The sequence below is a fragment of the Lampris incognitus genome, chromosome 10 (genome assembly GCF_029633865.1).
Source record: "Lampris incognitus isolate fLamInc1 chromosome 10, fLamInc1.hap2, whole genome shotgun sequence".
NCBI classification, from domain to species: domain Eukaryota; kingdom Metazoa; phylum Chordata; class Actinopteri; order Lampriformes; family Lampridae; genus Lampris; species Lampris incognitus.
The window spans coordinates 1,905,614-1,932,301 of record NC_079220.1 but is presented as its reverse complement, the minus strand read 5'-3'; the positions used below and the strand labels follow the sequence as shown (position 1 = coordinate 1,932,301).

The following is a 26,688-nucleotide window of genomic DNA, read 5'->3' as shown; positions in this document are numbered from 1 at the left end:
CCTTTACCAGTCATAGTGCCAACATTCAAAGTTCCAACTCTCACCTCCACACTCCTACCCTTCCTCCTCTCCAGCTGCCTCTGGACATGCCTTCCCCCTCTCCTTCTCCTTCGCCCAACAGTAGCATAGTTTCCACCGACACCCTGCTGGTTAACAGTACCGGTGGTGGTCCTTGGTAAACCGGGCCTCGACTGATCCGGTATGGAAATCTTATTTATGATCCGCATATTTGATTTGGCAAAGACTTTATGCTGGATGCCCTTCCTGACGCAACCCTCCCCATTTGTCCGGGCTTGGGACCGACACTAAAGATGCACTGGCTTGCGCATCCTCAGTGGCGGGGTTTTCATAAATATATATAACATCAAATTGCGTTTCTCTACTAAAAACTCATTCATGTGTAACTGACGCCACCTGCTGGTTGAACCAGTGGGGAGAGAAAGACGAACCACTCCGCAGGCGTGGCTGTCTGTCTGAACACACGTGCACGTTGGGGCACATCGGGAGTGTCGCTAAACGATATTGGACTGTTGTACCCCGGATGTTGTGAGAGCTGAAGCGTCGTGTTGCCAGAAAAAAAGTGGAGACCAGGAGGAGCTAGAAACAGTTAGCTTGCTCAGACTGTTCCCTGCCCACAAGTGCGCCTCGCCCACTCATGTTAGATGCTCCTCGCAGTCGCTTATTAGCCCGGAAGCTCGCGAATGAAGGTTCAGTGGAGGAGATATTATTTTATTGTTTTAATTGCAAAAAATACACATACAGAAACATAACAGCAATGTACACACAACTTCAATCAGAAAACAGAAACTCACAATGAGCAAAACAGACTCCCCATTTAAAATATAACAATGTTCTATATAATGAAAACACACAAATTGAATAAAATTAAATAAGAAGAAACAAGAAAGAAAAACAATGGCATTGAAATTAAAAATAAATGTAAGAATGGAGAAGCGTTAAGTCACAAGGGGTTCTTTAAAGACATTGCCGTAGCAGTTGACCGGTTTTTTACCCTTGTTATCTTCTCATAGTTTAATAGAGCTTAAGAGAGAGTCGAGTTCCAGCAGGACATGTTGCCGATAAGGTCGGTAATTGGAAGATTTCTCCTTGTGTACAATAAAAAATTACCAATAAAAATTAAAAAATAACTTCGAGTTCCAGGACTTCATTTTTTGGACTGCCATAATAACAAACTATGTGTTTTAGGCTAGAGGAATGTGTGATGTTTGCATCTAATAAAATGTGAGATCCTCGATCTCTCCAAAAGGGATCTGTTGCTGAACAACTCAGAATAAATGAGCAGGAGTTTCTTCAGCGTTTCCACAAACCGCCCTGAAGCCTCAGTGCGTGTGACTATCAGAGTTAGTTGTGCTGATGCGCAGCAGAAGCTTGAGGTGAATCTGCTTTACCTTCTCCGAAATACACTCTCTTTATGGGGACGCCCGTACACATCTTTTTTCAGGTTAACCCGCCTTTGTGCGTGATGACGTCACGTAAAGCGTAAAGGAGGGCCGGCGAGTGGAGTATCTTTTTCAGGTTAACCGCCTTTGTGCGTGATGACGTCACGTAAAGCGTAAAGGAGGGAGGGCGAGTGGCGTATCTTATTCAGGTTAACCCGCCTTTGTGCGTGATGACGTCACGTAAAGCGTAAAGGAGGGGGGACGAGTGGCGTATCTTATTCAGGTTAACCGCCTTTGTGCGTGATGACGTCACGTAAAGCGTAAAGGAGGGGGGACGAGTGGCGTATCTTTTTCAGGCTAACCGCCTTTGTGCGTGATGACGTCACGGAAAGCGTAAAGGAGGGAGGGCGAGTGGTGTATCTTATTCAGGTTAACCCGCCTTTGTGCGTGATGACGTCACGTGAAGCGTAAAGGGAGTCCGGAAGTGGAGTGAAGTCACGGTGGGAGAAGAGACAAGTTGTGGACGCGGTCGATAAGGGACATTTGGCAGCGATAAAACCTCAGAACTCGTTCTTCGTGTTGTAATTTTCAGTGTAAACCGACAGTTCTGAGCGTCCGATGCTGACGGACACTCAGACGGACTTTGTGTAGAGGTCAGTGCCAGCACGTTCACGTATTCCGTGTTCATAATGTTAATTAAGCCCTGTTTATTCTAGCGTGCGTTTCAGCGTCAGCTTGGCATGGCCGACTCTGCGTTGCAGGACAGACTCTACGTTACAGGACAGACTACGTTGCAGGACAGACTCTACGTTGCAGGACAGACTCTACGTTGCAGGACAGACTGCGTTGCAGGACAGACTGCGTTGCATGACAGACTCTACGTTGCAGGACAGACTCTACGTTGCATGACAGACTCTACGTTGCATGACAGACTCTACGTTGCAGGACAGACTCTACGTTGCAGGACAGACTACGTTGCATGACAGACTCTACGTTGCATGACAGACTCTACGTTGCAGGACAGACTACGTTGCAGGACAGACTCTACGTTGCATGACAGACTCTACGTTGCATGACAGACTCTACGTTGCAGGACAGACTGCGTTGCAGGACAGACTCTGCGTTGCATGACAGACTCTACGTTGCAGGACAGACTCTACGTTGCAGGACAGACTCTGCGTTGCAGGACAGACTCTACGTTGCAGGACAGACTCTACGTTGCATGACAGACTCTGCGTTGCAGGACAGACTCTACGTTGCAGGACAGACTCTACGTTGCAGGACAGACTCTACGTTGCATGACAGACTGCGTTGCATGACAGACTCTACGTTGCATGACAGACTCTACGTTGCATGACAGACTCTACGTTGCATGACAGACTGCGTTGCAGGACAGACTCTACGTTGCAGGACAGACTACGTTGCAGACAGACTACGTTGCATGACAGACTACGTTGCAGGACAGACTCTACGTTGCATGACAGACTCTACGTTGCATGACAGACTCTACGTTGCAGGACAGACTCTACGTTGCATGACAGACTGCGTTGCATGACAGACTCTACGTTGCATGACAGACTCTATGTTGCATGACAGACTCTATGTTGCAGGACAGACTCTACGTTGCATGACAGACTCTACGTTGCATGACAGACTACGTTGCAGGACAGACTCTACGTTGCATGACAGACTCTATGTTGCAGGACAGACTCTACGTTGCAGACAGACTACGTTGCAGGACAGACTACGTTGCATGACAGACTCTACGTTGCATGACAGACTGCGTTGCAGGACAGACTCTACGTTGCAGGACAGACTACGTTGCAGACAGACTACGTTGCATGACAGACTACGTTGCAGGACAGACTCTACGTTGCATGACAGACTCTACGTTGCATGACAGACTCTACGTTGCAGGACAGACTCTACGTTGCATGACAGACTCTACGTTGCATGACAGACTGCGTTGCATGACAGACTCTACGTTGCATGACAGACTACGTTGCAGGACAGACTCTACGTTGCAGGACAGACTCTACGTTGCATGACAGACTCTACGTTGCATGACAGACTACGTTGCATGACAGACTCTACGTTGCAGGACAGACTACGTTGCATGACAGACTCTATGTTGCAGGACAGACTCTACGTTGCAGACAGACTACGTTGCAGGACAGACTACGTTGCATGACAGACTCTATGTTGCAGGACAGACTCTACGTTGCAGGACAGACTACGTTGCAGACAGACTACGTTGCAGGACAGACTACGTTGCAGGACAGACTCTACGTTGCAGACAGACTACGTTGCATGACAGACTCTACGTTGCATGACAGACTCTACGTTGCAGGACAGACTCTACGTTGCAGGACAGACTACGTTGCAGGACAGACTCAACGTTACATAACAGACTCTACGTTGCAGGACAGACTCTACGTTGCAGGACAGACTACGTTGCAGGACAGACTACGTTGCAGGACAGACTCTACGTTGCATGACAGACTACGTTGCAGGACAGACTCTACGTTGCATGACAGACTCTACGTTGCATGACAGACTCTACGTTGCAGGACAGACTCTACGTTGCAGGACAGACTACGTTGCAGGACAGACTCTACGTTGCAGGACAGACTCTACGTTGCAGGACAGACTCTACGTTGCAGGACAGACTACGTTGCAGGACAGACTCTACGTTGCAGGACAGACTCTACGTTGCAGGACAGACTACGTTGCAGGACAGACTACGTTGCAGGACAGACTCTACGTTGCATGACAGACTCTACGTTGCAGGACAGACTACGTTGCAGGACAGACTCTACGTTGCAGGACAGACTCTACAATGCAGGACAGACTCTACGTTGCATGACAGACTCTACGTTGCAGGACAGACTACGTTGCAGGACAGACTCTACGTTGCAGGACAGACTCTACGTTGCAGGACAGACTCTACGTTGCAGGACAGACTCTACGTTGCGTTTGTCTGCCTACATGTTAGTTTTGCTACACAACGTGTGACTAAACTCCAAATCAAAAATCAAGGACGTTAAACCACCAATCGTTATTCCCGGGATGCACCTGCTCAGTATCCAGAGTACTGTAAAAGAAGTGGACGGCAAACAATCGCCAAACTTTTTTTCCTTCTTTATTTGATTCAACACAAGTCTTAGTAGAAGTGGGTCTTTTGTTCTGTTCTACAGAGACCAGTTTGCAGACAGCAGCCATGGCGCAGGCTGGTGCTCACTTCATCACAGCAGCTGTAGACGACAGACCTTCCATCTTCGAAGTGCTGGCGCAAGAGTCACTGATGGAGGCTGTCAAACCAGCTCTGAGACACGCTGCTAAGGTCAGTTGTTGATGGACACACACACACACACACACACACACACACACAGGGACAATTTAGTACGGCTAATTCACCTGACCTACATGTCTTTGAGTCACCTGACCTACATGTCTTTGAGTCACCTGACCTACACGTCTTTGAGTCACCTGACCTACATGTCTTTGAGTCACCTGACCTACATGTCTTTGAGTCACCTGACCTACACGTCTTTGAGTCACCTGACCTACATGTCTTTGGACTGTGTGAGGAAACTGGAGCCCCCGGAGGAAACCCACACAGACACGGGGACAACATGCAAACTCCACACAGAGGACGACCCGTGCAACCCCCCAACCTTGGGGGGTTGCACGAACCCGGGACCCTCTTGCTGTGAGGCAACCGTGCTAACCACTGCGCTACCGTGCCACCTGTTAACAATCATAACCTAAAAAATAATTTAGTCTACCTTAACAAAGTGAACAACACCCTGACACGTGTTACTTCACCACAATGAGAATTCCTGCACCCCAGATTCCCTCAGCTCTGCCCTCATCACCTCTGTGTGCCCCAGCGTTCCTGCAGACCATAATAACATGCTCAGCTGATTCCTCCGCTTGACATTCCTCACATAAACCTAACCGGTGTTTCCCTTCTGCTTTTAGTGTTCTGTTTAAACCACAGCGTCCCAGCCGTAGCCTAGCCATTACTGTCCGTTCTCTCCTCTTTCCACTCACTGTTCTACTGAAACCTTTTTCCTGCTTTCCTAACTGGAGTCACCACTACACCTTTCCAAGTACTTGACAATCTCCCTTCCTCCCATACTGTTATAAAAACCCACCAACTTTCTCAGTCAGTGTGTTGACATGCACAGCTAAGTGGAGCTGCGGTTACAGCGCCATCAGGCCATGTAACTGGACTACTGTCGTTGTCTCAGTATACAAGAACCGGGGGAGAATCGATTTATTGACGGAAGTATGTCCGACCCCAGTCCGGTAGGTGGCGCTATGCCCCCTTTCAGCTGGTCGCTATTGGATGAAAGACTGCCGCGGGAACTATGGATCATGCGCAGAGGGTGGTGCGGACGACCTAGGACATCAGTGGATGTGAGTTTCCCTCCATCCAGGACATGTATAACAGACGTTGTGTCAGCAAAGCCCGTAGGATTATCCAGCTGCTACCGCCAGGCAAGCGGTTCTGTCATTTATTTTAAAGCGACTTTGAGTACTAGAAAAGTGCTTTATAAGATTGATTTATTATTATTATTATTACTGCAGCCTCAAAGCCCAGACCTGTAGGCTCCAGAACAGCTTCTTCCACCAAGCAGCCAGGCTTTTGAACAAAGACCATTAAAGACACTAAGCCTGGTGCCGGACTGATGGTACTGACCTGTGGTCTTCAGCGGCTCATCAGTTTACACACACACACACACACACACACACACACACACACACACACACACACACACACACACACACACACACACAGCACCTTACATACATCACACACTATTATTGTTGCTGCTTTTTTTGTTCTGTTTTGTTGTTATTTTATTGCTATTGTTGCTGCAGTGTTGAGGAGCCGGAACTGTAGAATTTTACTCTCTTGTAGTTTTATAATGAGACATAACAAATAGAGTCTTGAATCTTGACTGAAGCGTATACATGCCAGAGTAAGTCCATCCCCAACCGCATTGTCTAGGTGTGTTAGTCCCACTTCCAGAAACTCGATTTAGTACGATGTCAGAGGGACTAACATGTTTACATGTATTTTAAAAGTCCAGTTTTAGTCGCACTAACACAATAAATCCACTTTTCTAACATCATGTAGTCACTGCCTCGTCTCAGAAATGCTTTAGCATAATAAAACACGTGATCTTTCCCTGGAGATGTAAGTTTCGATCTATTTATTACTTTAGTCAGCTCTGCCACAGTGAATGGAGCATTCATTACATCCTCTGTGTCCCGCTTCCTGTCTAACGTGGGTGCTAACTCGCCACTCTCTGCCTTCTTCTTCTGAGGAGTTATCTGAGCTACTCACCGCTCTCTGCCTTCTTCTTCTGAGAAGTTATCTGAGCTACTCACCGCTCTCTGCCTTCTTCTTCTGAGGAGTTATCTGAGCTACTCACCGCTCTCTGCCTTCTTCTTCTGAGGAGTTATCTGAGCTACTCGCCACTCTCTGCCTTCTTCTTCTTAGGAGTTATCTGAGCTACTCACCACTCTCCGCCTTCTTCTTCTGAGGAGTTATCTGAGCTACTCACCCGCCGCTCTCTGCCTTCTTCTTCTGAGGAGTTATCTGAGCTACTCACCGCTCTCTGCCTTCTTCTTCTGAGAAGTTATCTGAGCTACTCACCACTCTCTGCCTTCTTCTTCTGAGGAGTTATCTGAGCTACTCGCCACTCTCTGCCTTCTTCTTCTGAGGAGTTATCTGAGCTACTCACCGCTCTCTGCCTTCTTCTTCTGAGAAGTTATCTGAGCTACTCACCGCTCTCTGCCTTCTTCTTCTGAGGAGTTATCTGAGCTACTCACCGCTCTCTGCCTTCTTCTTCTGAGGAGTTATCTGAGCTACTCGCCACTCTCTGCCTTCTTCTTCTTAGGAGTTATCTGAGCTACTCACCACTCTCCGCCTTCTTCTTCTGAGGAGTTATCTGAGCTACTCACCCGCCGCTCTCTGCCTTCTTCTTCTGAGGAGTTATCTGAGCTACTCACCGCTCTCTGCCTTCTTCTTCTGAGAAGTTATCTGAGCTACTCACCACTCTCTGCCTTCTTCTTCTGAGGAGTTATCTGAGCTACTCGCCGCTCTCTGCCTTCTTCTTCTGAGAAGTTATCTGAGCTACTCGCCGCTCTCCGCCTTCTTCTTCTGAGAAGTTATCTGAGCTACTCACCGCTCTCTGCCTTCTTCTTCTGAGGAGTTATCTGAGCTACTCGCCACTCTCTGCCTTCTTCTTCTTAGGAGTTATCTGAGCTACTCACCACTCTCCGCCTTCTTCTTCTGAGAAGTTATCTGAGCTACTCACCGCTCTCTGCCTTCTTCTTCCGAGGAGTTATCTGAGCTACTTGCCGCTCTCCGCCTTCTTCTTCCGAGGAGTTATCTGAGCTATGTACCCTAGCAAACGTTTTAGCCATCATCTCTACTTTATCCCTATTAGAAACTGCAGTCTGCTGATATTTCAAAACTGCATAGTCCTAATCTCTCTTTTCACACCTCCTCTTCTTTATCATCCCCCATACCACTCCCACAGGTGGTGGTCCCCCTAAACTATCACAAAACCTTCTCCAAATTGCTCTCTTAGCTGGTATTACTGTTCTTCTCACCACTGACTGTGCCTTCCTGTACTGGATCAAATGCTGCATGTTAGGAGTGAGCTACTAAGCAGAACTCCAGCTTTCCCGCCGGAGATCAGGGGTTCAAACCCTGGTTGGGATGAGTCTCAAGAGTCTGTGGCTTACACTGCTAATGCTATAAAAACCAACTACCTTTCAGATGTATGTCGCTTTGGATAAAAGCATCTACTTAAATGAAATTGTAAATTCTTTTAACTGTTTAAATGCTTTGTTCCTATTTCTTACCACCTGACAACACTTCACTGTCCACCATGATACCAGTTTCCTATTCCACCTTCCTTTGCTCCTTGGCCAGCTGTTTCCGGCTTCCGCCTTCGTGAGAGTCAGCTTCGTGAGATCGATAACTGCTGTATATTCTCTTACTGTGTCTTCTTTTATTCTGCCCTAACCTCTTCATTTGTTCTACTGATTTAGCTATTTTGTGTACTTAGGTCACTTATCTAGATTCTCTAGTTTTCTTTCTCAAACGACTCTTGTGTTTAGTAGGCAGCCTCTCGTTCCTGGTTTGTTACTAGCGTCAAGCTTAGCAGTTAGCTTAGCAGTTAGCTCTATTACATTCGCAGTCAACGCAGCCTCGTTAAAACGATGGTTTGTGGTGACTGCTCCGTAGTTACAGACAGGTTGTCTCTACTAGAGAGACGCGTCCATGAGTTAGAGCAGCTGCTTTCAGCTAGGATTACGTTAGATGTGACGGGCACTCCAGATAGCCTTAGCCCCGTGCCTGACAGCAGGCCTGCTATTGTTAGCACTAGCTCAGTAGCCCCGTGCCTGACAGCAGACCTGCTATTGTTAGCACTAGCTCAGTAGCCCCGTGCCTGACAGCAGGCCTGCTATTGTTAGCACTAGCTCAGTAGCCCCGTGCCTGACAGCAGACCTGCTATTGTTAGCACTAGCTCAGTAGCCCCGGGCCTGACAGCAGGCCTGCTATTGTTAGCACTAGCTCAGTAGCCCCGGGCCTAAAGGCAGACCTGCTATTGTTAGCACTAGCTCAGTAGCCCCGTGCCTGACAGCAGACCTGCTATTGTTAGCACTAGCTCAGTAGCCCCGTGCCTGACAGCAGACCTGCTATTGTTAGCACTAGCTCAGTAGCCCCGGGCCTGACAGCAGGCCTGCTATTGTTAGCACTAGCTCAGTAGCCCCGGGCCTGACAGCAGGCCTGCTATTGTTAGCACTAGCTCAGTAGCCCCGGGCCTAAAGGCAGACCTGCTATTGTTAGCACTAGCTCAGTAGCCCCGGGCCTGACAGCAGACCTGCTATTGTTAGCACTAGCTCAGTAGCCCCGGGCCTGACAGCAGGCCTGCTATTGTTAGCACTAGCTCAGTAGCCCCGGGCCTGACAGCAGACCTGCTATTGTTAGCACTAGCTCAGTAGCCCCGTGCCTGACAGCAGACCTGCTATTGTTAGAACTAGCTCAGTAGCCCCGGGCCTGACAGCAGGCCTGCTATTGTTAGCACTAGCTCAGTAGCCCCGGGCCTGACAGCAGACCTGCTATTGTTAGCACTAGCTCAGTAGCCCCGGGCCTGACAGCAGACCTGCTATTGTTAGCACTAGCTCAGTAGCCCCCGGCCTGACAGCAGACCTGCTATTGTTAGCACTAGCTCAGTAGCCCCGGGCCTGACAGCAGGCCTGCTATTGTTAGCACTAGCTCAGTAGCCCCGGGCCTGACAGCAGACCGGCTATTGTTAGCACTAGCTCAGTAGCCCCGGGCCTGACAGCAGGCCTGCTATGGTTAGCACTAGCTCAGCTTCGTCGGCATGGGAAGGCTCGAAAGAGCAAGCCACCGGTCGTGTGGCCTGGTCTGCAGTCACCTCTCCTAACTGCAAACCGGGTTTCTCCACTCACCAGCCCTGTTGGTAGTCCTACCGGCCATTGTGCTTCTCCCGCTCCTGTCGACAGAGTAAAGCAACGCACGCTAGTGATAGGAGACTCCATTACCCGCAATGTTAGATTAGCTTCGCCAGCCTTGGTTCACTGTTTACCCGGGGCCAGAGTCTCCTACATAGAGGCTAATCTTAGGGTGCTGGCATCACGGGGGGAGAGTCAGGGAACCCAGGCACACAGCACCACTACTTTCAGCAACATTGTTATTCATGTCAGCACCAATCATGCTAGGATGAAGCAATCAGAGATCACAAAAGCCAGCCTAGTCAGAATGCTTGGGTTGCCAGAAAGATGTGTCGGCATCGACTAGATCACTCCCCTGTTAAGACCGACAGGTGATGGACTAGATCACTCTCCTGTTAAGTCCATGACAGAAACACAGAGTGATGGAAAAGCCTCTCCGCAGTAGTAATATACATACTTATACATAGCCTGCATATTTGCGAAAGTGCCGTCCATGATGTCATATGCAAATAACGGCGTGGGACTCGCCGTCACTTAACTGCGGAGAGACATTTCGATCCTGCATATGCACCAAGCTAGCAAACCAGTCATCTCAACAGTCCTGTACCCGCAACACAAGTTCATTAATGCACACGTGCACCTCCGTAGAGCGAAGTCACAAGCATGATTTTACACAGAAGTTTGGCCATTGCCCATTTAATGTTTGGCAGGATGTTGCCAATTAATGACAGGATGTTGTGTTGGTGTAAAGCGCCCCGAGGCACATTTGAAATTTGTGATATTGGGCTGTACAGATCAAACTGACTTGGCTTCCTTGTCTCCTTGGTTGCCGTCTCTAACTCCAGGCAAGCCTCTCCCCGCTCAGGTGACCCTGGACCAGTAGGAAGTCTTCAGTAATTATCCGGTCCGAGCAGTGACCTTTGCCCAGGTCCTCCCAGGCGATGAAGCACGTTGTTTGAATTAGGAGGTGTGACTGAACTGGAAAAGGTCTCTTGCCACAGTATCAGAACAGGAAGAATGAATATTGCTGAACTGTGCTGGAACAGGCTGAGTGTTGTTTCTGATTCAGAGAGGTCACTGTGAATAAATAATATGAAGGCCATCCATTATGAGAGCACATACGCAGAGCAGTACACACGTTGGTTTAATATCTACTACTACTTTCAGCTGCTCCCGTTAGGGGGCGCCACAGCGGATCATCCATTTCCATCTCTTCCTGTCCTCTGCATCTTCCTCTGTCACACCAGCCACCTGCATGTCCTCCCTCACCACATCCATAAACCTCCTCTTTGGCCTTCCTCTTCTCCTCTTCCCTGGCAGCTCCATAGGGTTAGGGTTACGGCCTATGCCTAAAAGGTTTGAAAATACAGGCTGAAATAATATATGCAATGCACTACTAATGTAGTCCTTCTTCATGATTGTCTTCTTTTTCTTTTTTTGTCTTCTCATTATTATATTCTAATTATTGTATTTTTTATTATTATATTCTAATTATTTTATTTTTAATTATTATATTCTAATTATTGTATTTTTCTCATTATTATATTCTAATTATTGTATTTACTTCTCATTATTATATTCTAATTATTGTATTTATTTCTCATTATTATATTCTAGTTATTGTATTTATTTCTCATTACATTATAATTTTATTTATTTCTCATTATTATATTCTAGTTATTGTATTTATTTCTCATTACATTCTAATTATTGTATTTATTTCTCATTATTATATTCTAATTATTGTATTTATTTCTCATTATATTCTAATTATTGTATTTATTTCTCATTATTATATTCTAATTATTGTATTTATTTCTCATTATTATGTTCTAGTTATTGTATGTATTCTCATTATTATATTCTAATTATTGTATTTATTTCTCATTATTATATTCTAGTTATTGTATTTATTTCTCATTACATTATAATTTTATTTATTTCTCTATTATATTCTAGTTATTGTATTTATTTCTCATTACATTATAATTATTGTATTTATTTCTCATTATATTCTAGTTATTGTATTTATTTTTTTAATTAATAATTTTTCCCTCCCTCCCAGGTCCTGGCTGAGTCCAACCCATCTGTTTTGGGGTTCTTGTGGCAGAGGTTTGATGAGATATTTATGGTCCTTGACCTCCTTCTCCAGAACCACTTCCTGTCACTGAGTAGTGCTTCCTTCTCAGAGAACTTCTATGGACTGAAGAGAGTGTCCAGCTCAAGGCGGGTGCTTCCTGTCCACCTGGGACTGAACAGGAAGTCTCACTGGCTCTCTCTGCTCCTCCTCTGTCTGGTGCCATACCTGCGGGCCAAACTGGAGCTGACTTTGGCCCGGCAAAGAGACGAGGACGATTTCTCCATCCGGGTGGTGCGGAGCCGGAGCCAGAGTCTGTACCGGGCCTTGCTAGCCGCCTATCCTTACGCCAGCACCGCCTGGGCTGGCTGGCTGTTGTGCCAGCAGCTGCTGTATGTATTTGGGCAGGTCCAGGCCCACTCCCCCCTCCTGTGGCTGGCAGGGGTCCGACTTGCCCACCTCACTGCTCTGGACATCAGAGACATGGAGCTGCAAGGCCACATCACCGAAAACCCAACCGGCCTAAGGTGGAGATTTGCTGTCTTCATGTCTGTCTACCTTTGTTTGTCAGCTTGTATGTCTGTCTGTCTTGCTTTCTGTGTCTACCTGTCTGTCTTTCTGTGACTCTGTCTGTGTCTGTATCTTTCTGTCTTCGTCTGTATGTCTTCGTCTGTATATCTGTGTTTCTGTGTCTGTGTCTGTCTTTCTCTGACTCTGTCTGTGTCTGTATCTTTCTGTCTTCGTCTGTATGTCTTCGTCTGTATATCTGTGTTTCTGTGTCTACCTGTCTGTCTTTCTCTGACTCTGTCTGTGTCTGTATCGTTCTGTCTTCGTCTGTATATCTGTGTTTCTGTGTCTGTCTTTCTCTGACTCTGTCTGTGTCTGTATCTTTCTGTCTTCGTCTGTATATCCGTGTTTCTGTGTCTACCTGTCTGTCTTTCTCTGACTCTGTCTGTGTCTGTATCTTTCTGTCTTCGTCTGTATGTCTTCGTCTGTATATCTGTGTTTCTGTGTCTACCTGTCTGTCTTTCTCTGACTCTGTCTGTGTCTGTGTCTTTCTGTCTTCGTCTGTATATCCGTGTTTCTGTGTCTACCTGTCTGTCTTTCTCTGACTCTGTCTGTGTCTGTATCGTTCTGTCTTCGTCTGTATGTCTTCGTCTGTATGTCTTCGTCTGTATATCCGTGTTTCTGTGTCTACCTGTCTGTCTTTCTCTGACTCTGTCTGTGTCTGTATCTTTCTGTCTTCGTCTGTATATCTGTGTTTCTGTGTCTACCTGTCTGTCTTTCTCTGACTCTGTCTGTGTCTGTATCTTTCTGTCTTCGTCTGTATATCCATGTTTCTGTGTCTACCTGTCTGTCTTTCTCTGACTCTGTCTGTGTCTGTATCTTTCTGTCTTCGTCTGTATATCCGTGTTTCTGTGTCTACCTGTCTGTCTTTCTCTGACTCTGTCTGTGTCTGTATCTTTCTGTCTTCGTCTGTATGTCTTCGTCTGTATATCTGTGTTTCTGTGTCTACCTGTCTGTCTTTCTCTGACTCTGTCTGTGTCTGTGTCTTTCTGTCTTCGTCTGTATATCCGTGTTTCTGTGTCTACCTGTCTGTCTTTCTCTGACTCTGTCTGTGTCTGTATCGTTCTGTCTTCGTCTGTATATCCGTGTTTCTGTGTCTACCTGTCTGTCTTTCTCTGACTCTGTCTGTGTCTGTATCGTTCTGTCTTCGTCTGTATATCCGTGTTTCTGTGTCTACCTGTCTGTCTTTCTCTGACTCTGTCTGTGTCTGTATCTTTCTGTCTTCGTCTGTATATCCGTGTTTCTGTGTCTACCTGTCTGTCTTTCTCTGACTCTGTCTGTGTCTGTATCTTTCTGTCTTCGTCTGTATATCCGTGTTTCTGTGTCTACCTGTCTGTCTTTCTCTGACTCTGTCTGTGTCTGTATCTTTCTGTCTTCGTCTGTATATCCGTGTTTCTGTGTCTACCTGTCTGTCTTTCTCTGACTCTGTCTGTGTCTGTATCGTTCTGTCTTCGTCTGTATATCTGTGTTTCTGTGTCTACCTGTCTGTCTTTCTCTGACTCTGTCTGTGTCTGTATCGTTCTGTCTTCGTCTGTATATCTGTGTTTCTGTGTCTACCTGTCTGTCTTTCTCTGACTCTGTCTGTGTCTGTATCTTTCTGTCTTCGTCTGTATATCCGTGTTTCTGTGTCTACCTGTCTGTCTTTCTCTGACTCTGTCTGTGTCTGTATCTTTCTGTCTTCGTCTGTATATCCGTGTTTCTGTGTCTACCTGTCTGTCTTTCTCTGACTCTGTCTGTGTCTGTATCTTTCTGTCTTCGTCTGTATATCCGTGTTTCTGTGTCTACCTGTCTGTCTTTCTCTGACTCTGTCTGTGTCTGTATCGTTCTGTCTTCGTCTGTATATCTGTGTTTCTGTGTCTACCTGTCTGTCTTTCTCTGACTCTGTCTGTGTCTGTATCGTTCTGTCTTCGTCTGTATATCCGTGTTTCTGTGTCTACCTGTCTGTCTTTCTCTGACTCTGTCTGTGTCTGTATCGTTCTGTCTTCGTCTGTATATCTGTGTTTCTGTGTCTGTGTCTGTCTTTCTCTGACTCTGTCTGTGTCTGTATCGTTCTGTCTTCGTCTGTATATCTGTGTTTCTGTGTCTACCTGTCTGTCTTTCTCTGACTCTGTCTGTGTCTGTATCGTTCTGTCTTCGTCTGTATGTCTTCGTCTGTATGTCTTCGTCTGTATATCCGTGTTTCTGTGTCTACCTGTCTGTCTTTCTCTGACTCTGTCTGTGTCTGTATCTTTCTGTCTTCGTCTGTATATCTGTGTTTCTGTGTCTACCTGTCTGTCTTTCTCTGACTCTGTCTGTGTCTGTATCTTTCTGTCTTCGTCTGTATATCCGTGTTTCTGTGTCTGTCTTTCTGACTTTGTCTGTATGTCTTCGTCTGTATATCCGTGTTTCTGTGTCTACCTGTCTGTCTTTCTCTGACTCTGTCTGTGTCTGTATCGTTCTGTCTTCGTCTGTATATCCGTGTTTCTGTGTCTACCTGTCTGTCTTTCTCTGACTCTGTCTGTGTCTGTATCGTTCTGTCTTCGTCTGTATATCTGTGTTTCTGTGTCTACCTGTCTGTCTTTCTCTGACTCTGTCTGTGTCTGTATCGTTCTGTCTTCGTCTGTATATCTGTGTTTCTGTGTCTACCTGTCTGTCTTTCTCTGACTCTGTCTGTGTCTGTATCGTTCTGTCTTCGTCTGTATATCTGTGTTTCTGTGTCTACCTGTCTGTCTTTCTCTGACTCTGTCTGTGTCTGTATCTTTCTGTCTTCGTCTGTATGTCTTCGTCTGTATATCTGTGTTTCTGTGTCTGTGTCTGTCTTTCTCTGACTCTGTCTGTGTCTGTATCTTTCTGTCTTCGTCTGTATGTCTTCGTCTGTATATCTGTGTTTCTGTGTCTACCTGTCTGTCTTTCTCTGACTCTGTCTGTGTCTGTATCGTTCTGTCTTCGTCTGTATATCTGTGTTTCTGTGTCTGTCTTTCTCTGACTCTGTCTGTGTCTGTATCTTTCTGTCTTCGTCTGTATATCCGTGTTTCTGTGTCTACCTGTCTGTCTTTCTCTGACTCTGTCTGTGTCTGTATCTTTCTGTCTTCGTCTGTATGTCTTCGTCTGTATATCTGTGTTTCTGTGTCTACCTGTCTGTCTTTCTCTGACTCTGTCTGTGTCTGTGTCTTTCTGTCTTCGTCTGTATATCCGTGTTTCTGTGTCTACCTGTCTGTCTTTCTCTGACTCTGTCTGTGTCTGTATCGTTCTGTCTTCGTCTGTATGTCTTCGTCTGTATGTCTTCGTCTGTATATCCGTGTTTCTGTGTCTACCTGTCTGTCTTTCTCTGACTCTGTCTGTGTCTGTATCTTTCTGTCTTCGTCTGTATATCTGTGTTTCTGTGTCTACCTGTCTGTCTTTCTCTGACTCTGTCTGTGTCTGTATCTTTCTGTCTTCGTCTGTATATCCGTGTTTCTGTGTCTACCTGTCTGTCTTTCTCTGACTCTGTCTGTGTCTGTATCTTTCTGTCTTCGTCTGTATATCCGTGTTTCTGTGTCTACCTGTCTGTCTTTCTCTGACTCTGTCTGTGTCTGTATCGTTCTGTCTTCGTCTGTATATCTGTGTTTCTGTGTCTACCTGTCTGTCTTTCTCTGACTCTGTCTGTGTCTGTATCGTTCTGTCTTCGTCTGTATATCTGTGTTTCTGTGTCTACCTGTCTGTCTTTCTCTGACTCTGTCTGTGTCTGTATCTTTCTGTCTTCGTCTGTATATCCGTGTTTCTGTGTCTACCTGTCTGTCTTTCTCTGACTCTGTCTGTGTCTGTATCTTTCTGTCTTCGTCTGTATATCCGTGTTTCTGTGTCTACCTGTCTGTCTTTCTCTGACTCTGTCTGTGTCTGTATCTTTCTGTCTTCGTCTGTATGTCTTCGTCTGTATATCTGTGTTTCTGTGTCTACCTGTCTGTCTTTCTCTGACTCTGTCTGTGTCTGTGTCTTTCTGTCTTCGTCTGTATATCCGTGTTTCTGTGTCTACCTGTCTGTCTTTCTCTGACTCTGTCTGTGTCTGTATCGTTCTGTCTTCGTCTGTATGTCTTCGTCTGTATGTCTTCGTCTGTATATCCGTGTTTCTGTGTCTACCTGTCTGTCTTTCTCTGACTCTGTCTGTGTCTGTATCTTTCTGTCTTCGTCTGTATATCTGTGTTTCTGTGTCTACCTGTCTGTCTTTCTCTGACTCTGTCTGTGTCTGTATCTTTCTGTCTTCGTCTGTATATCCGTGTTTCTGTGTCTACCTGTCTGTCTTTCTCTGACTCTGTCTGTGTCTGTATCGTTCTGTCTTCGTCTGTATATCTGTGTTTCTGTGTCTACCTGTCTGTCTTTCTCTGACTCTGTCTGTGTCTGTATCGTTCTGTCTTCGTCTGTATATCTGTGTTTCTGTGTCTACCTGTCTGTCTTTCTCTGACTCTGTCTGTGTCTGTATCTTTCTGTCTTCGTCTGTATATCCGTGTTTCTGTGTCTACCTGTCTGTCTTTCTCTGACTCTGTCTGTGTCTGTATCTTTCTGTCTTCGTCTGTATATCCGTGTTTCTGTGTCTACCTGTCTGTCTTTCTCTGACTCTGTCTGTGTCTGTATCTTTCTGTCTTCGTCTGTATATCCGTGTTTCTGTGTCTACCTGTCTGTCTTTCTCTGACTCTGTCTGTGTCTGTATCGTTCTGTCTTCGTCTGTATATCTGTGTTTCTGTGTCTACCTGTCTGTCTTTCTCTGACTCTGTCTGTGTCTGTATCGTTCTGTCTTCGTCTGTATATCCGTGTTTCTGTGTCTACCTGTCTGTCTTTCTCTGACTCTGTCTGTGTCTGTATCGTTCTGTCTTCGTCTGTATATCTGTGTTTCTGTGTCTGTGTCTGTCTTTCTCTGACTCTGTCTGTGTCTGTATCGTTCTGTCTTCGTCTGTATATCTGTGTTTCTGTGTCTACCTGTCTGTCTTTCTCTGACTCTGTCTGTGTCTGTATCGTTCTGTCTTCGTCTGTATATCCGTGTTTCTGTGTCTACCTGTCTGTCTTTCTCTGACTCTGTCTGTGTCTGTATCGTTCTGTCTTCGTCTGTATATCTGTGTTTCTGTGTCTACCTGTCTGTCTTTCTCTGACTCTGTCTGTGTCTGTATCGTTCTGTCTTCGTCTGTATGTCTTCGTCTGTATGTCTTCGTCTGTATATCCGTGTTTCTGTGTCTACCTGTCTGTCTTTCTCTGACTCTGTCTGTGTCTGTATCTTTCTGTCTTCGTCTGTATATCTGTGTTTCTGTGTCTACCTGTCTGTCTTTCTCTGACTCTGTCTGTGTCTGTATCTTTCTGTCTTCGTCTGTATATCCGTGTTTCTGTGTCTGTCTTTCTGACTTTGTCTGTATGTCTTCGTCTGTATATCCGTGTTTCTGTGTCTACCTGTCTGTCTTTCTCTGACTCTGTCTGTGTCTGTATCGTTCTGTCTTCGTCTGTATATCTGTGTTTCTGTGTCTACCTGTCTGTCTTTCTCTGACTCTGTCTGTGTCTGTATCGTTCTGTCTTCGTCTGTATATCTGTGTTTCTGTGTCTACCTGTCTGTCTTTCTCTGACTCTGTCTGTGTCTGTATCGTTCTGTCTTCGTCTGTATATCTGTGTTTCTGTGTCTACCTGTCTGTCTTTCTCTGACTCTGTCTGTGTCTGTATCTTTCTGTCTTCGTCTGTATATCCGTGTTTCTGTGTCTACCTGTCTGTCTTTCTCTGACTCTGTCTGTGTCTGTATCGTTCTGTCTTCGTCTGTATATCTGTGTTTCTGTGTCTACCTGTCTGTCTTTCTCTGACTCTGTCTGTGTCTGTATCTTTCTGTCTTCGTCTGTATGTCTTCGTCTGTATATCTGTGTTTCTGTGTCTGTGTCTGTCTTTCTCTGACTCTGTCTGTGTCTGTATCTTTCTGTCTTCGTCTGTATATCCGTGTTTCTGTGTCTACCTGTCTGTCTTTCTCTGACTCTGTCTGTGTCTGTATCGTTCTGTCTTCGTCTGTATATCTGTGTTTCTGTGTCTACCTGTCTGTCTTTCTCTGACTCTGTCTGTGTCTGTATCGTTCTGTCTTCGTCTGTATATCTGTGTTTCTGTGTCTACCTGTCTGTCTTTCTCTGACTCTGTCTGTGTCTGTATCTTTCTGTCTTCGTCTGTATGTCTTCGTCTGTATATCTGTGTTTCTGTGTCTGTGTCTGTCTTTCTCTGACTCTGTCTGTGTCTGTATCTTTCTGTCTTCGTCTGTATGTCTTCGTCTGTATATCTGTGTTTCTGTGTCTACCTGTCTGTCTTTCTCTGACTCTGTCTGTGTCTGTATCGTTCTGTCTTCGTCTGTATATCTGTGTTTCTGTGTCTGTCTTTCTCTGACTCTGTCTGTGTCTGTATCTTTCTGTCTTCGTCTGTATATCCGTGTTTCTGTGTCTACCTGTCTGTCTTTCTCTGACTCTGTCTGTGTCTGTATCTTTCTGTCTTCGTCTGTATGTCTTCGTCTGTATATCTGTGTTTCTGTGTCTACCTGTCTGTCTTTCTCTGACTCTGTCTGTGTCTGTGTCTTTCTGTCTTCGTCTGTATATCCGTGTTTCTGTGTCTACCTGTCTGTCTTTCTCTGACTCTGTCTGTGTCTGTATCGTTCTGTCTTCGTCTGTATGTCTTCGTCTGTATGTCTTCGTCTGTATATCCGTGTTTCTGTGTCTACCTGTCTGTCTTTCTCTGACTCTGTCTGTGTCTGTATCTTTCTGTCTTCGTCTGTATATCTGTGTTTCTGTGTCTACCTGTCTGTCTTTCTCTGACTCTGTCTGTGTCTGTATCTTTCTGTCTTCGTCTGTATATCCGTGTTTCTGTGTCTACCTGTCTGTCTTTCTCTGACTCTGTCTGTGTCTGTATCTTTCTGTCTTCGTCTGTATATCCGTGTTTCTGTGTCTACCTGTCTGTCTTTCTCTGACTCTGTCTGTGTCTGTATCTTTCTGTCTTCGTCTGTATATCCGTGTTTCTGTGTCTACCTGTCTGTCTTTCTCTGACTCTGTCTGTGTCTGTATCGTTCTGTCTTCGTCTGTATATCTGTGTTTCTGTGTCTACCTGTCTGTCTTTCTCTGACTCTGTCTGTGTCTGTATCGTTCTGTCTTCGTCTGTATATCTGTGTTTCTGTGTCTACCTGTCTGTCTTTCTCTGACTCTGTCTGTGTCTGTATCTTTCTGTCTTCGTCTGTATATCCGTGTTTCTGTGTCTACCTGTCTGTCTTTCTCTGACTCTGTCTGTGTCTGTATCTTTCTGTCTTCGTCTGTATATCTGTGTTTCTGTGTCTACCTGTCTGTCTTTCTCTGACTCTGTCTGTGTCTGTATCTTTCTGTCTTCGTCTGTATGTCTTCGTCTGTATATCTGTGTTTCTGTGTCTACCTGTCTGTCTTTCTCTGACTCTGTCTGTGTCTGTGTCTTTCTGTCTTCGTCTGTATATCCGTGTTTCTGTGTCTACCTGTCTGTCTTTCTCTGACTCTGTCTGTGTCTGTATCGTTCTGTCTTCGTCTGTATGTCTTCGTCTGTATGTCTTCGTCTGTATATCCGTGTTTCTGTGTCTACCTGTCTGTCTTTCTCTGACTCTGTCTGTGTCTGTATCTTTCTGTCTTCGTCTGTATATCTGTGTTTCTGTGTCTACCTGTCTGTCTTTCTCTGACTCTGTCTGTGTCTGTATCTTTCTGTCTTCGTCTGTATATCCGTGTTTCTGTGTCTACCTGTCTGTCTTTCTCTGACTCTGTCTGTGTCTGTATCGTTCTGTCTTCGTCTGTATATCTGTGTTTCTGTGTCTACCTGTCTGTCTTTCTCTGACTCTGTCTGTGTCTGTATCGTTCTGTCTTCGTCTGTATATCTGTGTTTCTGTGTCTACCTGTCTGTCTTTCTCTGACTCTGTCTGTGTCTGTATCTTTCTGTCTTCGTCTGTATATCCGTGTTTCTGTGTCTACCTGTCTGTCTTTCTCTGACTCTGTCTGTGTCTGTATCTTTCTGTCTTCGTCTGTATATCCGTGTTTCTGTGTCTACCTGTCTGTCTTTCTCTGACTCTGTCTGTGTCTGTATCTTTCTGTCTTCGTCTGTATATCCGTGTTTCTGTGTCTACCTGTCTGTCTTTCTCTGACTCTGTCTGTGTCTGTATCGTTCTGTCTTCGTCTGTATATCTGTGTTTCTGTGTCTACCTGTCTGTCTTTCTCTGACTCTGTCTGTGTCTGTATCGTTCTGTCTTCGTCTGTATATCCGTGTTTCTGTGTCTACCTGTCTGTCTTTCTCTGACTCTGTCTGTGTCTGTATCGTTCTGTCTTCGTCTGTATATCTGTGTTTCTGTGTCTGTGTCTGTCTTTCTCTGACTCTGTCTGTGTCTGTATCGTTCTGTCTTCGTCTGTATATCTGTGTTTCTGTGTCTACCTGTCTGTCTTTCTCTGACTCTGTCTGTGTCTGTATCGTTCTGTCTTCGTCTGTATATCCGTGTTTCTGTGTCTACCTGTCTGTCTTTCTCTGACTCTGTCTGTGTCTGTATCGTTCTGTCTTCGTCTGTATATCTGTGTTTCTGTGTCTACCTGTCTGTCTTTCTCTGACTCTGTCTGTGTCTGTATCGTTCTGTCTTCGTCTGTATGTCTTCGTCTGTATGTCTTCGTCTGTATATCCGTGTTTCTGTGTCTACCTGTCTGTCTTTCTCTGACTCTGTCTGTGTCTGTATCTTTCTGTCTTCGTCTGTATATCTGTGTTTCTGTGTCTACCTGTCTGTCTTTCTCTGACTCTGTCTGTGTCTGTATCTTTCTGTCTTCGTCTGTATATCCGTGTTTCTGTGTCTGTCTTTCTGACTTTGTCTGTATGTCTTCGTCTGTATATCCGTGTTTCTGTGTCTACCTGTCTGTCTTTCTCTGACTCTGTCTGTGTCTGTATCGTTCTGTCTTCGTCTGTATATCTGTGTTTCTGTGTCTACCTGTCTGTCTTTCTCTGACTCTGTCTGTGTCTGTATCGTTCTGTCTTCGTCTGTATATCTGTGTTTCTGTGTCTACCTGTCTGTCTTTCTCTGACTCTGTCTGTGTCTGTATCTTTCTGTCTTCGTCTGTATATCCGTGTTTCTGTGTCTACCTGTCTGTCTTTCTCTGACTCTGTCTGTGTCTGTATCGTTCTGTCTTCGTCTGTATATCTGTGTTTCTGTGTCTACCTGTCTGTCTTTCTCTGACTCTGTCTGTGTCTGTATCTTTCTGTCTTCGTCTGTATGTCTTCGTCTGTATATCTGTGTTTCTGTGTCTGTGTCTGTCTTTCTCTGACTCTGTCTGTGTCTGTATCTTTCTGTCTTCGTCTGTATATCCGTGTTTCTGTGTCTACCTGTCTGTCTTTCTCTGACTCTGTCTGTGTCTGTATCGTTCTGTCTTCGTCTGTATATCTGTGTTTCTGTGTCTACCTGTCTGTCTTTCTCTGACTCTGTCTGTGTCTGTATCTTTCTGTCTTCGTCTGTATGTCTTCGTCTGTATATCTGTGTTTCTGTGTCTGTGTCTGTCTTTCTCTGACTCTGTCTGTGTCTGTATCTTTCTGTCTTCGTCTGTATATCTGTGTTTCTGTGTCTACCTGTCTGTCTTTCTCTGACTCTGTCTGTGTCTGTATCGTTCTGTCTTCGTCTGTATATCCGTGTTTCTGTGTCTGTCTTTCTGTCTTTCTCTGACTCTGTCTGTATGACTCGGGTGTTTATTTGACTTTTTATCTTCTTTTTTTTTATTTCTGATTTTTCCCTTTTTTCTCCCAATTTTGTGGCCAGTCGATCCCTGTTTGAGTTCAAACCCCCACCCTCGTACCGCATGCGTTCGCCAGCTGCGTCTCTCCGGCCGACAGTCTGGAAGGAGTCGCCTCGCCTCACCTCCGAGACAAGGCGACTCCAGGCCGAACCACTGCTCCCCCCCCCCCCCCCACACACACACACAGAGACACATTCGTGTGACGAACACAAGCCGACTCCGCCCCCTCCCCAAGACAGCGCTGCCAGTTACTGCTGATTCCTGGAGTCCGGCCATAGTCGGATCTGACGAGACCGGGGCGCGGACCCTGACACAAAGCCCCTGCTTAGACCGCTACACCACCGCGGACCCCGTTTATTTGACTTTTAAACATTTATCTTGCTCCACCTTTGATGCTGTACATAATCAGTATTACCATCTCTCACCACGGGGGGGGGGGTGTGGTCCTCGTTCTTTTTATAAAAGAACAAAAATAGTCATTACATTTATGTAGCGCTTTATCTAGACACCCAAAGCGCTTCACGTTGAAGGGGGTAACTCACTTCAACCACCACCAATGTGTCGCAGCACCTGGGTGGTGCATGGCAGCCATGTTGTCCCACAATGCTCACCACACACCAGCTGGAGGTGATACCGGGGACCCCCTACTCTTGGTGATCAGTGCCATGGGGTCTTTAATGACCACAGTGAGTCAGGACCTGGGTTTACCGTCTCATCTGCAGGACGGCACCTCCTACAGCACAGTGTCCCCCTCACTGCCCCGGGGCACCGGGGCAGTGAGGGGCACCGGGTTTGTTATGAGGACCAGAGGCAGGGCTGTGCGATGTGGCGATAGAAAGGTCTGTCGTTTCATATTAAGCCCTGTCGTTTATTTGGTTGTGTTGCAGGCCAGTCACACGCTCTGCGGCGGGGTTTCTCGCCATTTGGACGAGCCTTTCCACTCTTTGTATAGCACCCAGGCAGGCAGGCAGGCAGGCAGGCAGGCAGGCAGGCAGGCAGGCAGGCAGGCAGACGGGCAGGCAGGCAGGCAGGCAGGCAGGCAGACAGACAGGCAGGCAGGCAGGCAGGCAGGCAGGCAGGCAGACAGGCAGGCAGGCAGGCAGACAGGCAGGCAGGTGGGCGGGCAGACGGGCAGACGGGCAGACAGGCAGGCAGGCAGACGGGCGGGCAGGCAGGCAGACAGGCAGGCAGGCAGGCAGGCAGACAGGCAGGCAGGCAGGCAGACAGGCAGGCAGGTGGGCGGGCAGACGGGCAGACGGGCAGACAGGCAGGCAGGCAGACGGGCGGGCAGGCAGGCAGACAGGCAGGCAGGCAGGCAGGCAGACAGGCAGGCAGGCAGGCAGGCAGACGGGCAGACAGGCAGGCAGGCAGGCAGGCAGACAGACAGGCAGGCAGGCAGGCAGGCAGGCAGGCAGGCAGACAGGCAGGCAGGCAGGCAGACAGGCAGGCAGGTGGGCGGGCAGACGGGCAGACGGGCAGACAGGCAGGCAGACGGGCGGGCAGGTGGGCGGGCAGACGGGCAGACGGGCAGACAGGCAGGCAGGCAGACAGGCAGGCAGGCAGACGGGCGGGCAGGTGGGCGGGCAGACGGGCAGACGGGCAGACGGGCAGACGGGCAGGCAGGCAGACAGACAGGCAGGCAGACAGGCAGGCAGCAAATTTGCATGAAGGCAACACAAACAAACATGGAGGACGGTGAACGTAATGCAGAAGGGGGTTAATTCCGAACACAAGGACTCCGGCCAGCCAGGACAAAACCAGGAATTTTTTTAACCAGGAAAAACAAGGAAAACTTGTGCAAAGGTTCGAAATAAAAGAAGGAAGTAATGGAATATGAGTCGGTACATTTTATTTGTCGAGTCTATAATTCATCATGTCATCAGAATTTGATATAAGCCGGTCACTGACTTTACAGAAAAGGTGATAGATATGTGGTGATATGATGTGATGACCTGTACCGTGATGTGTATCCGCCCTCCCCGGATCGGCAGAGGGGGTGGAGCCGAGACCGGGACGGCTCGGAAGAGTGGGGTGACTGGCCGGGGGACAAACGGGGGGGGGGGGGGCTGTGATAGTTTTGCGCTGATGTAAGCTGAATGTAAACCCGGTGAACGCAGACCTGGCCTCCATTAGTCTGGAATCTGTGTGTGTTTTGTGTCTGGAGTTTTCTGGAAGACAAAGCAAACATTGAATCTTGTACCAGGAGGCTTGATGCTTCATTCGTTATCGTTGTCGTTTCACTCATTTTTCAAAGGACAAACTTTGTGGCAAAGTGATGAATAAATGATGAATCAGTCAAAAGTCAGGTGTTAAAGTTAGAGGGACGTCCGGGTAGTCCGGCGGTCTATTCTGTTGCCTCCCAACACGGAGCTCGTCGGTTCGAATCCCTGTGTTGCCTCCAGCTTGGTCGGGCGTCCCTACAGACACAATTGGCCGTGTCTGCGGGTGGGAAGACGGATGTGGGTGTGTGTCCTGGTCACTGCACTAGCGCCTCCTCTGGTCGGTCGGGGCGCCTGTTCGGGGGGTGAGGGGGAACTGGGGGGAATAGCGTGATCCTCCCACGTGCTACGTCCCCCTGGTGAAACTCCTCCCTGTCAGGTGAAAAGAAGTGGCTGGAGACTCCACATGTATGGGAGGAGGCATGAGGTAGTCTGCAGCCCTCCCCGGATCAGCAGAGGGGGCGGAGCAGAGACCGGGACGGCTCGGAGGAGTGGGGTAATTAGTTGGATACAATTGGGGATAAGAAGGGGCAAAAAAGTAAAAAAGAAGGAAAGAAGGAAAGAACGAATTTAGACGAACCCATTCTAATCTCTTCTTCTCTGGTGTTTCTAGCCTTCTGCAGAGGGCATGGTGTGCGGTAGGCCAAGTCGCAGGAGGCGTGGCTGTCTCCCTCTCCACCTCCCTCTCACTAGGAGTCTTCTTCCTGCAGTTTCTGGAGTGGTGGTACTCCTCCGAGAACCAGAGCACCGTCAAGACCCTGACCTCCCTCCCCACACCGCCCCCTCCCCTGCATCTGCGTCAGGAGGCCTCATCCAGCTGGCCCACGGGGCGCCTCTCTGGAGAAGCAGGTTTCACCTCCTGCGGTGGCAGCTGGGAGTGTCCGCTGTGTCTCAACCGAAGGACCAACAACACAGTGCTGTCCACGTCTGGCTTTGTGTTCTGTTATCCTTGTGTTTATAGGTATGTGAAGAACAACCAGCGATGTCCGGTCACCGGCTACCCTACCGAACTCCAACACCTTGTTAAGATCTATGTTCCCGAGAGCTAGACTGGAACAGGAGGGGTGTTTGAGTGAACTCACTTTGATTGAAAGTACAGATGGTCTGGATCATATCAGCAGATCTACACTTCAGGGACACCAGATCCCCTTTCACTTGAAGAAACCTGGACTAGTTTTGCAGTGAAGCCATAACAGCTTTGATACGAAGTGGTTTAGGGATCATGGGTCATAGAGCGCCGTTCTTCTACCAGTCTGTGGTTTAGAGGAGATCTTCTGAGGAACATGTTGTAGTCCAGTACTTCTTAAAAAGCATTTAGAGTTGACATACATTATGCACAAAATATCTCGTTCTCTATCGGAATGAAGCAAACTTACAATCGATAAAGAGTAGTCCCACTGACACCCTAATGGCCCTGACAGACTGACAGGCGGCACAGTGGTTAGCGCTGTCGCCTCACAGCAAGAAGGTCCTGGGTTCGAACCCCGGGGTTTCCCAACCTTGGGGGTCATCCCAGGTCGCCCTTTGGTGGAGTTTGCATGTTCTCCCCGTGTCTATGGTGGGTTTTCTCCGGGTGCTCCAGTTTCCCCCGCCATCAGAAAGACATGCATGTTAGGGTTAATACTCCTGTCTATGCCCCTGAGCAAGGCATGGCAAGACGAACTGGAGTTGGTCCCCGGGCGCTGCACAGTGGCTGCCCACTGCTCCTAGCTACACAGGTAGGATGGGCTGAATACAGAGCATAATTACCCCACGGCGATCAATAAAGTATCTCTCTCAGACTGAATTTGTGGGTTTTCTTTGGTTCTCGTCGACATTCAAAAAACCTGAACTGGGGGTCCAACACTGGATCTGTTGGACCCCCAGCTTGGATTAACTGCTATCACACCACACAGTGTTAAAGAGCCGATCTGAATGTTGTCTACTGACGGAAAAACGTCGGCTTTCTACTCAAGGGATGTTTTAACTAGTTAAAACTGGGTTTATCATGGGGTGTCCAGGTAGCGTAGCGGTCTATTCCGTTACCTACCAACACGGAGGTCCCCGGTCCGAATCCCCGTCTTGCCTCCGGCTTGGACGGGCGTCCCTACAGACACAATTGGCCGTGTCTGCGTGTGGGAAGCTGGATGTGGGTTTGTGTCCTGGTCGCTGCACTAGCGCCTCCTCTGGTCGGTCGGGGCGTCTGTTCGGGG

The 26,688-nt window shown here is 47.3% G+C and overlaps 1 protein-coding gene across 1 annotated transcript; it reads left to right on the top strand.

Moving 5' to 3' along the window:
* The first annotated feature begins 1,917 nt into the window (after positions 1–1,917).
* pex12 (peroxisomal biogenesis factor 12) lies at positions 1,918–26,258 on the top strand. The gene is made up of 4 exons (XM_056288604.1): positions 1,918–2,053; positions 4,598–4,743; positions 11,974–12,512; positions 25,110–26,258. Exons 2-4 carry the CDS (start codon positions 4,621–4,623, stop codon positions 25,543–25,545), a joined length of 1,098 nt encoding a protein of 365 aa, XP_056144579.1. The 5' UTR covers positions 1,918–2,053; positions 4,598–4,620; the 3' UTR covers positions 25,546–26,258.
* The last annotated feature ends 430 nt before the right edge of the window (positions 26,259–26,688 follow it).

Excerpts from the sequence above, each read along its gene's own strand:
- pex12 (XM_056288604.1), top strand. The coding sequence starts at position 4,621 with ATGGCGCAGGCTGGTGCTCACTTCATCACAGCAGCTGTAGACGACAGA. Across the intron at positions 4,744-11,973 it reads CTCTGAGACACGCTGCTAAG|GTCCTGGCTGAGTCCAACCC; the intron begins GTCAGTTGTTGA and ends CCTCCCTCCCAG. Across the intron at positions 12,513-25,109 it reads GAAAACCCAACCGGCCTAAG|CCTTCTGCAGAGGGCATGGT; the intron begins GTGGAGATTTGC and ends TGGTGTTTCTAG.